Source organism: Colobus angolensis, unplaced genomic scaffold (genome assembly GCF_000951035.1).
Source record: "Colobus angolensis palliatus isolate OR3802 unplaced genomic scaffold, Cang.pa_1.0 Scaffold82, whole genome shotgun sequence".
Lineage (NCBI taxonomy): Eukaryota > Metazoa > Chordata > Mammalia > Primates > Cercopithecidae > Colobus > Colobus angolensis.
In genome coordinates, this window is record NW_012122043.1 from 2,040,388 (window position 1) to 2,051,531 (window position 11,144).

Consider the following 11,144-nt stretch of genomic DNA (forward strand, 5'->3'; position numbering starts at 1 on the left):
GGTGGGCGATGGGCGCGGCTCCCAGGCTCCCTGGCCCGCGGAGAGCAAATGCCGGCTTCTCTGAGCTTCTGGTGAAAGGCGGCCACCGACCGCGGCGGGAAGTGTGTGCCCTAGCCCGGGGGACCAGGAGGCGCAGCCTGAGGGTTGAGTGCCTGCTGGGTGCCCCCAAGGCCCCCGGGAACACACTCGCGGTCAAAGGAGTTGCGTTTGCTGCTCTGCGGTGGCGGCAGCACCCCGTGGGGGCCCGCGGTGCGTCTCCATAGCGCGGGTGGGGAATCACCTCGTGTGGGATTTGAGCTAGCGTTCGGGGATTTGGGGGAAGAAAGTGGGCTTTGCTGTGCTTTGGAAGCGAGGGTAATTTTCCGACTGGGCCTCTTAATCTGAACTAGAATGAGGGAAGACTGGAGCAGCCGTCATTCCTGTCGTAGCGGAAAAGGGGATGTCTGGTATTTATGTGCTTTGCGTAGTGGCCTCGTTCTTTTTAATGATACAGGATTATACAGTCGTCTTGGGATTTTTTTTGGTCTCTGTTGTGTTCACAGAGTGACCTTGCCTGATGTGAGCGTTCTGAGATGGTTTATGGTCAGCAGGAGAGCAGCACAGCCTAGCTCAGAGTGGTAGGCCAGCTTCTGCATGTCAGGGCCTCCTGTGCTCTTTCTCAAGGCTTAGGGGGTGCAGAGGTGGTCAGAGGCAGCCCTTGTGCCTGTGGAGGTAATAACGTGGCAGAGAGGCTGATTGCAAATACCAGGTGTCATAGAAATCCGAAGGCGCACCGACGGATGGGCCCTCAGGCCTTTGAGGGGGCTCAGCAAAGGTGCAGCCGAGGAGTCGACTCTGTGGCTAAATGGTGGGGGACACAGTGGTTTTTGCCAGGTAGGCGGGGATGAAGGCCCAGCAGGAACAGAGTCCTGGGTTGGCGAGATACCCAGTGGCTCATGTCATTTAACATGGTTGAGCGTGCAGTGCCAGAGAGAGGGGAGACAGTGGGCAGGGACCAGATCATGAAACCATCTGGAATCACGCTAAGAGGGTGGCTCTGTGCACCCCACTCCTGAAGCACTTCCACTAAACTCAGGCCTCTCAGTCCTGTTTTAAAGTCACAGCCCTAGGCGATGTGGAGCCCCTCGAGGGCTTTACAGTGGGGAGTGAGAGGCTCTGACTTGCTCTGTAGGGTGGCGGCGTTTAGGGGTGAGAGGGTAGAAAAATGGCAGCAGGGAGAACAGGACAGTCGAAGAGGGTGTGAATGAGGCAGATGGAGGTAGGGACAAGCTCAGCCCAGTGTTTAAGTGGTAGAATGCGCGAGGCTTACTGTGGTGTTGGGGACAAGGAGGGAGGCTGAGAAGCCAGGGGAGGAGGCTGAGCGTCCTGGCTTTTCTGAGAGTGTCTGTGAAAGGGAACAAGGGCGTGCAGCTACGTGGGGATGAGGGCAAGGTTGAGCAAGTGGCCTTATGAATGCTGGGGCCAGGGCAGCAGCAGGACCTGTGGCCAGCTGTCCAGGGTGCTGCTGTCAGAGGAATCTGCTCCTACTGTCACCAGGTGACTCTAAACAGGATCCAAAATTCTGAGGGCTTCCGATTGCCCAGCTTGGGTTGTGACATGGTTTTTCCACTGCCGTGGAGTTGTGGCAGTGGATGGTCCATGATGGCAGCCGGCACCAGAACCTCAGAGGCAGAGCAGGTCAGTTTCCTCGGGGAAGTGGTTTCATTCCCAGAAGAGAGCGGGAAGGGATCCTGAGCGGAGTCGATGGGCTCAGTTTCACGTGTTTGTGGCCTCTGTGGTAGTTTCTGGGGGGGATTGGAAACCTCTGCTTGAGGGTTACGGAGAAGTAGTGATGCTTAGAGCAGTGGTAGGTTTCTAATTTTTAAAGGCAGAGAGGAATCAAGGAACAGAAGCCCTTGAGAGACCTTAAAAATAATTCCTTTGAATTTCTCCCTCCCCCTCCGCCCATACATATTCCATTGTCTAGAACTAAAATACTGACTCCAGCTTGAGCCTATTTCCCCTCACCCATCTTCCTTTTCTGTGGGGGTGGCAGACACTGCAATGCACTTATCGCCTGTTCTTTTGGAAAACGCAGCTGACATAACCTTGCCTTTCCATTCCCCAGGCGGGAGGCAGCACCGGGCTCTTGATGGACTTGGCAGCCAATGAAAAGGCCGTTCATGCAGACTTTTTTAATGGTAAGGATGCTTGGAATGGGATGCCAGATTTAATCTGAATATTTCTTCTGTAGGTTAAGGCAGTGAAGCAACTTGGTGACATAAATAATTTGGATCATAAGGTGGTAGAGCCCCTGCGCTCCTCTCAGAATGCAGTGTAGTCTCTATGGAGCGATGACATGGGCTGCGGCCACTGGCAGGCAGCCTTATTTTTCAGGAGAAAAGTAGCATGAAATTGTTCCCAGCTTGCAGCCCAGTAGTTGAGTTTGAGCTCTGGCATGTGTGTTACACGTGCCTGCAGACACCTCAGACTGTAGCTGGGTCTGGCCCCTTGCCCCAGACACGGCCATAGGAACCCTGTCTGGCTCCCTGTCTCTGCCCTCTCCGGGTGGCCGGTTTCCTCTCCCAGCCCACCTGTGTTTGCCTGCCTGGGTTCTCGTGCCCTCAGCTGCCTTTGCAGAGGGACAGCCACACTCCAGCTCTTGCCCAGCTCTGAAATCAGGACGCAGGATGCATTTCCCTCTTGATTTAAGGGCTTCTGTGCTAGTTACCAAAAACATGGGTAAACCAAATAAAACATTGGTAAACCAAATAAACAATGAAAAGCAAACTTTCTGTAAGATCATCAGACCTGCTAGAGGGGATATTTCCCTCATCCTCTTCTGATTTCTTCAGGCCTTGTTCCTCTAGTTTATATTAACCTTTACTGACGGTTCAAATAATAAACAAGATAGGTGTCTTACTCAGAGAGTGAGGTGGCATTTTCCATCCTGTTTTAACGCATGGTGCTGGCCTCTACAGAAAGCTCTTGTTACCAGTTAACAGCTAGGATGTGACCTTACCACATCAGTTTCTAACTTACCGGAGACCCCCTGCCATCCCGAGTCCCTGCTGCTTTGTCAGGCTGACTGTCAGCCAGCCATTGCCTGAGTGGAGCAGCCAAGCTGCTGAGTTGGGGTGCAGGCTTTCCCAGGGTGCCTGGCCATGTCCCTGAGGCAGCATTCTTGCTGCTACCATCTGGAGTCAGAACTGGGGCAGGTGACATTTGAGACGAGCCTGGAGGACTGGATAGCATTTCTTTCAATTCTGTATGCCAGAGTGAGGTGGGAGAAGGGTGTTGCCTTCAGAGGGAACAAATTGTTCAAAACTGCGGAGTGCTCTCCAAAGCTGCTCTGCGAAAACAGCAGCTCACCAGGGCGACTTTGAAGCTTCTTCACGTGGGCAGGATTGGGCAGTGGCTAATGCTGGCACAACGCACTTGCATTTTGATGATCTCCTTCAAAGTCCCATTTATCCTCTGCCAGCCCATTGGTGAGAGGTGATTGCTGTGTTCTAGTGTTTGAGTTCACATGGCTTCCAGAGTCAGTCCCTGAATCCTGATGGGAAAGCATCTCTGAGAGGGACGCAGGCCTGACCCGTCAGGTGAGTGCCCAGCAGCCTGAGCATTGTGGACGTGTGTCTGTGTTTGAGCCACGGCTGGTCAGGGAGGGAACGCAGGAGAGCTCTGTGTCCCCTGCCTGCCCACCCACTGAGTTCACAAAGCACTTACTCTCCCATCAGGTTGTGACAGCCCCATGTGTTCAAGGAGCCATTTACTTTGAGAGACCTGTAGGCTGTGGATGGGGCTTCGCTAAGTCCTTTTTACTCATCAAACAGATGGGTTTCGCTGGGCAGTTATCCCCTGGGCACTGGGGTTCTAGCCATGAACGAGACTCACTCCCTTCCCTCGTCGTGTCTTACAAAATTGTGGGTCCAGACAAGTCAGCAGGCAGGGACTGGACTGTGACGAGAGCCCTGGCAAAGCGTGGACGGTATTATTTCCGGGAGCACAGCAGAGGGAGGTTTCTCCAGAGGGGGCAGCAGAGCAGAGGTTGGAAGGTGTGGAGTCAGCCAGGCCTGGGACTGCACAAAAGTGCTCTGAGTGGCAGAACCACAAACAGCAGTTGGGAGGCAGTGAGGATGTGGGGGTGCGTCAGTGTGGCTGGGGAGAGCCGGGACCCTCTGAGTGGCCCGAGATGCCTCAGGGACGCCACCCTCCCCAGGAAGGCTGGATGCTGTGGTGCCAGCAGGCTCCCGGCTCTTCACTCTGTCTCACCCTCCAGGAGTGGAACCTCCTCTTTCTAGTTCATAATTCATCCTGCACATTTTCAGTGCACAGTACGTGTGGGTGGGCTCCTCGTTTTACTTTCTTCTTCTGTTGTGAAAGTGATGATTGCCTGTAGTAGGGAATTTAGAAAACTAAACAGAAGGACAAAATCTTTCCTGGGGGGCCTGATTTTGATCACCCAAAGCAGTGCACTACACGTTTGCTGCGTTTTTTCCGGCAGGAACGGGCCTTAGTGGGTGTTTCTCAGGCTTGAGTATCATTCGCACTGCCTTACTGGAGGCTTCACCTTTCTGCAGCTCAGTCCAGCTTTCTCATTCTCACAGCGGCAGCCGGCCGGTTTCCCTCTGCTCTAAAGGACCCAGCACGGGCCTCCCAGCTTCATCTCTCCCTGGCCCTGGCAGGAGGGCAGCGTCTTGGGCGCCGTGCACTCATGGGTGCGGACACGGCACTGATGTGTTCTGAGTGCTGAGTTATGGCCGTGCAGTGGGGTCTGTGGGACCCAGAACAGCCCTGCAAGCATTTTCTTAGGATTGTCTTTTAAATGAAAGCAAGAAAGCACTCTGGCCAGCACTCTCCCCTTGGACTGTGTGTATGAGTCCTGGTTGGCTGAGACTGAAGGTCTGTTATGGGAAAAGTCTTTTATTTCATTAGATCATTGACGATTATCTCTGTATTTTGGACGACCATATAATTCATTTTGAAGTGATTTCTTCAGCTCTTACCCTTGTATGTGTAAATACGTGGTTTTGCTTATTTCTCTAGATTTTGAAGATCTTTTCGATGATGATGACATCCAGTGAGATGACCTCTGGCTGCAGGCGGGGCCAGGCCCTTGGTACAGAGTCGCAGTGTGAGCCTGCGCAGGACAGTTTCAGGTGGTTTTAAAGAACACTTGGATATCCCTTGAATTTAGGACCTGGTTAACCAAGAAAGATAAGAGTGTTCTTCACCACCTAGATGAGGCTGTTCGTCTCTGAACATGACCAGCTTGTGTCCTCACTGCAATTAAAAGAAAGCAACGTCACGTGCAGCGTGATCTCTTCTTGCACTTTTGAGTGAGTGTTGCAGTCCCTAAAAGTCTGTGTGTGTGCCACGCATGTGTCAGCTGAGAAAGTCTGTGTGTGTGCCACGCATGTGTCAGCTGGGAGAACCGTGTTTGTCTGCTAGCAAATACCGGTGTTACGGTGCTGTATGTGCTAGACCAGGAGGCAGTGCGGGCCGAGCACAGCTGGGCCTGCTGACAGCATTGGGAGGACCTTGCCCCGGGGCCACCCCTCCGCTGCGTGGGCAGTTCGCACCGTGTGTCTGTCAGCACAGCGGGCCCTACGCTGACCTCCGGCCGCCACGTCAGGGCCGCTGCCCCACAAACTCGAGGCTTGAGGATGACAGGAGGCGCCTTCTACGCGAGGAATGCACGTTGGTCCATTTCAAAGGAGAGTGTGACACCCGTGTGGGGAGAGGGGTTTTGTGTCCTGTAGGCCCAGCTCGGTAATTGATAATGGCTGTAAAACAGTGAAGTTGCTGTTTCATATCTGTCTCGCAGTGAAGAGTGTTCCTCAGACCAGGGGATGCCCAGTCCCAGGACTTCAGCAGTTCCCAGTTTCAGTTAAAGCCCCTCAGTGGACGAGGGACCTGCTGCCCCCGCTGCTGAGAACCCGCTGAAGGGTGTCGCCTTGTCATGTTTACGGAAGAGACATTTGTACTGGAGGCCAGGTGAGATTTTAAGCAGAACTGAATGTCAGCCCTGCGTCATTTTCTCGTGAGTCGTGAGTAGATTTCCACCCTCTCATCCTGATGGAGCTCCTATCCTTTGTTGGGGCTCAGCAGCTGGGGACTGCCCGGGACAAGTTAGCAGACCTCCATGGTTCCCGTGCTGCAGCGAGGGCAGCCGGAGCACAGGGTGCGTGGGGAGGCAGGAGAGTGGACTGCGGTGTCAGAAGACCCTCAGTTGGAAGCTCTGCACTGGGCTGCACACTGAGGCTGCCGCTTTGTTTCTGAGATCCACGTGGCTTATCTGCAGGCCGGGAGCAGGGTTTCCAGCGGCCAGGCTGTGTGCCATCTGCACTTGGAGAGGGCGCGGTTTCTCAGTGCTGTGTTCTTGAGGTTCATTCATGAGAGTCGTGTTCAGTTTCTTAAGTGGATTCCTCAGAGCAGGCATAGGGGGCTCTGTGGGGAACAACTAGGTATTTTGGTGAATTCTGTCGTATCAGGTGGTTACCCCGCAGATCCCCTCAGTTGAGGTTTATCGCAGTCCCACAGGGCCTGCAGTACACAGTGGTGAGGGCTGTGGCTACAGCTCAGGCTGGCCAGTGGCAAACACCACTGCCAAAGAGCTGCAGGCTGCTGCTGAATCAGTTCCTTTCTTTAGAGGGCTGGGCACAGTGGCTCACTCCGGTAATCCAGGCTCTTTGGGAGGGTGAGGTGGGAGGATCACCTGAGGCCAAGAGTTTGAGACCAGCCTGGGCAACAGAGTAAGACCCCCCTTTCTATAAAAAAATTAAAAATAAAAAAATTAGCTGAACATGGTGGCACGTGCCTATAGTCCTAGCTATTTTGGAGGCTGGGGCAGGAGGATCACTTCAGCCCAGCAGTTCAGTGAGCTGTGATCGCACTACTACACTCCAGCCTGGGCCAGAGAAACCCTGTCTCTAAACAAAACTAAAAATGTTTATTTGGGCCTCTGTTTCCTCATTGGTGAATGGGGATATCAGCCTCTGGCCTTCAGGAAGGAACGATCCCAGGTGAAGAAGACAGCTGCTGCACAGGAACTCAGGCAGAGTGGAGACTGGCACACCCCTTCTAGGCCAAGGCCTGTGAGCCCCAGGCGCTCCTGTGTGGGCCGTGGAATTTCAGGCTCCTCTGGTCCAAGCCGCTGTGTGAACAGCAGTCTGCACGTGTGCGCACGTCAGTGTCTTCTGCTTGTGTTTAGACCCCTGTGGGCTCTAGGAGGCCTCCCTTTGTCTTCACAGAATCCTTGCAGCTTCCTCAGTACCATGAGGCCACGAGCATTGCCACGTGTTTTATTCCTCATCTCCACGCGACTCGGCTGTCACTGTGAGACTGTCAGGAAGGGTGATCACCCGGGTGATCAGACTGCAGCTGACTGGCCCAGCCATGCCCACTCCCGTGCAAAACTCCAGCCGTTGTCAGTGACGTGTCATCACCTACACTGACAAAGACATGTATTTTCTGTTTTTACACCTGATCGCCTTAATCACAGAGACCTCTATACTGATCCCTGCGCCCTGAGAAAGCTGCTGGGGGACCGCAGGCTCAACTGCCAGCCAGATACTGCACTTCAGCAAGGCAGCACAGCTCTGCGGGGAATGCCTGCCTGCTCCTTGGAGCAGAATCAGCCGAGGGTGAGGGAGTCTTCTGGGGTCTTGGAGAAGACTCTTCTGTGAGAAAAGAAGGAAGCACTGTCCATTAAAATCCATACAAGAGAGGAATTTGTTGGAAGGCTCACAAAAGGACGGCTGGCCCCAGGGCTCAAAGATCCCTGGACTCAACCACTTCCTGTTTCTGCCTGCCCACTGGCTTCATGGGCCTAGAAAACCTTTCTCAACAGCAGTTTCTTTCTCCACCGTGGTTCCAGCAGTTTCCGTATTATGTCTCCGGTAACACGCCTCCCGGGGTGGCAAAGGGGACTGTGTCCCAAGGGAAAGGTTTGAGGAAGGCCTGTGATTGGCCCACCTTCCGGAAGCCATGTGCTTTGCCGCATCCAGCCCTGGATCAGCATCCGGGCTCTCAGTACGTCATTGAAGTGTTGTCTTGGCCACACAGTGCAGGTTTTGTGTGAATAATCGTTACCTCCAATTAGTCCCAAAATACTACTCTCAAGTATGACTTGAATGGCTTTTCATGGTTCCTGGGTGATTTTTGAGGGGGCGTGAGTGGCCTGCCATCAGAGCTGGCTGTCATTTGGGGGCAGTGAATGCAGGGAGGGTTGCTCAGCTGGCTGGGCGACTGTGCTCAAGGGATGCCTGGTCCCTTTGTCAAGGTGCTCAGCAGGCTTTTGTTACATGTAAATAAGCAACAACAGAGGGACTTTGAAAATGACCAAATCCTGGGCTCCTTTGGAGAGGAGAGAAAGCCGCCTAGAGAGCGCTGAGCCTGCATGGCTCATAGGTGGTGCCTCACTGTGGAAGAGGCATGGGGTCTCTCAGATCTCTCCTGTACGGATGCTGATTCCACTCACGAAGGCTCCACCACCATGACCTAATCACCCTCCAGAGGTCCTACCTCCTAACACCATCACCTGTGGGTGAGGGGGTGAGGATTCAACGTGAATTTTAGGGGAACACACATTTCTGGAGAGTAGCACCTTAGAATTGGAGGGTGAGCAGACGTGGCCCGATGTGGGCAGTGCCACACCACCAAAAGGCAGGAGGCTGAACACATCTGGGATGCACTACCTGGTCAGGAAAGTGTGTGTGAGAGAGAGACTGGTTAACAGGGGCCCTGGGGATCGACCTGAGCCCAGCTGCCTCTGGGTGGTCTGGAATTTCCCTGTGCCTGAGCTTGTGAAGTGGGGTCACAGTGACACTGGGTGAGGGTCGGCGAGCTCCTATGGGAAATGCTCTGAAATGCTCCGGCAGCACCCTGCATGGTAGTCCAAGCGCTGCCTGAGTACTCGCTGTTTATTATTAGCAAGTCTGTGCGTCACAGGAACCCTGTGTCCTTGTACTTGGCCTTCCCCTGTCTGTCCTAAGTTCCTATACCTTGTAGAAATGCTCGTCTTCTCATTGGACAGAGTGATTTGTCCCAGGTGACTCGGAATTCCAGAGGCAAACATACCAGGCCTCATTCTAGTGTCACGAGCTTCCTTCTGTTCCTCCAGAGATGGTGAACTAAATGGGAGACAGGCAGCAACTTTGGACAGAGTGTTTGAGAGCACAGGCCATGAGCAAGGGGAGGAAGCGCTTGTGTTTACCAGATGCATAGAACTTTCCCTACGTGGCATGAACAAAGCAACAAGTTAGGGAAAAGTGGGCACAGGACACTTAAGAAACAGTGTACAGAAGAACCAACCCAAGTGGCTGGGAAGTTAGCTAGAGGTGCTCAGACCCGCAGGAAGCAGGCGAGAGGCCAACTAAGACAGCACAAGACCAGTTCCCACTCACCGGAGTGGAAAAACTTTTTTTTTTTTTTTTTTTTTTTTGAGACGGAGCCTTGCTCTGTCGCCTGGGCTGGAGTGCAGTGGCCGGATCTCAGCTCACTGCAAGCTCCGCCTCCCGGGTTCACGCCATTCTCCTGCCTCAGCCTCCCGAGTAGCTGGGACTACAGACGCCCGCCACCTCGCCCGGCTAGTTTTTTGTATTTTTTTTTAGTAGAGACGGAGTCTCGCTCTGTCGCCCAGGCTGGAGTGCAGTGGTGTGGTCTCGATCTCCTGACCTCGTGATCCGCCCGTCTCGGCCTCCCAAAGTGCTGGGATTACAGGCTTGAGCCACCGCGCCCGGCCGAAAAAACGTTTTAAGAGTGAGGAATAACCGTCCATTGCTGGTGGAGAAGGGAAGAAGACAACACAGCCATGTATAGATGTAAGGTGGGATGCAGAGAGGTGTGTGTTTCTGACATCTGTTTACATAAACATCAGATAACTGTGGTGTTCGTGTGTGTGCAGAGATACGTGCTTTTTAGATGAGTGTAAATGTGGTGTATGCCCCTATCTGTATGCACCCAACATCAGAGCACCTACCTAGAGTCCTGTGTCGCTTAGCGACGGTGGTCCCTTCTGAGAAATGCCTCATTCGGTGATCCCATCATTGTTCCAGCATCACGGAGTGACTGACACAAACCTAGATGGTTTAGCCTGCCACACACCTAGGCTGGGTGCTGGAGCCTGTTGCTCTAGTACACACTGCACAGCTCGTGACTGTGCTAAATCCTGTAGACAACAGAAACACAACGCTGACCATTTGTGTGTTGTGAGACAAAGTATCAAACCTAAGGAGCCCTCTTTGCTCATTTCTGCTTGCCAGCACCGTTTCACAGAGCCCCTGCATGCAGTGCTCCAAAGATGCTTTGAAGGCAAAACAGAGCAGAGCACACACCACCCCCACATCTCCCGCCTGAGTCACTGCATTCCTTGTCTTTCCTGCACAAGATAACGCCTGTGAGTTAGTGATTGTGCATGTGTAATCTACAACCTGATGTCCTCCTGCACAAACCTTGATGTGATTCTGCTCTCAGGTAACTTCTGAGCGGGTTCGACGTGACTGTCCTGAACCCCCACCACCTGCATCTCCGCAGTTCGCTGGCACCCTGTGCGGGGCAGTCAAACAGGACCTCGCGAAGGGGCCGCTCCCAGGCTGGAGGACTCGGTCTGGAGTCCTCAGAAAGTTCTGAATAACACTAGTTGAAATGCCTTCAAAGCTTGACTTCTTTTCTTCCATCAACAGTATCTAAACATATCTAAGCATAGAAAAGGAATGGTTAAAACATGCTGTTATAATCTGATGAAGCCACTGGTGCGTATGCCGTCTACTGTTGCCCAAAGTGGTATTATGTGGGGCATGACTGTAAAGCAAACACGGACAGATCCAAGGGGAGAAATAGCAACACTACAATACGGGAGACTCCAGAACCCCACTACAGTCATGGGCAGACCATCCGAACAGAAAGTCAATGAGGAAACGGCCGACTTACACACCGCTACAGACCCAGCGGACCTGACATTCTCCCCCCAGCCTGTGTGCTCTGCCACCAGCTCGTGTGGCAGTACGGTAACGGGATGAAACTGAAGACACACAAGGAAGTGGGGTTTGCAGCGTCTTTTCCAGACGGCAGAAAACACGGAAACAAAATGAATGCTCATTCATGAAAGAGGAAATTAGGGAGCGTCCCTGCCACGGGGTCCCACACCCACCGGGCAAAGC

At 53.3% G+C, this 11,144-nt stretch overlaps 1 protein-coding gene across 1 annotated transcript; it reads left to right on the forward strand.

Moving 5' to 3' along the window:
• The first annotated feature begins 8 nt into the window (after positions 1-8).
• Positions 9-5,291, forward strand: MYEOV2 (myeloma overexpressed 2). Its single transcript, XM_011929646.1, has 5 exons — positions 9-159; positions 664-814; positions 1,551-1,677; positions 2,108-2,180; positions 5,029-5,291. The coding sequence occupies exons 1-5, from the start codon at positions 9-11 to the stop codon at positions 5,064-5,066; spliced, it is 540 nt and encodes a 179-aa protein (XP_011785036.1). The 3' UTR covers positions 5,067-5,291.
• The last annotated feature ends 5,853 nt before the right edge of the window (positions 5,292-11,144 follow it).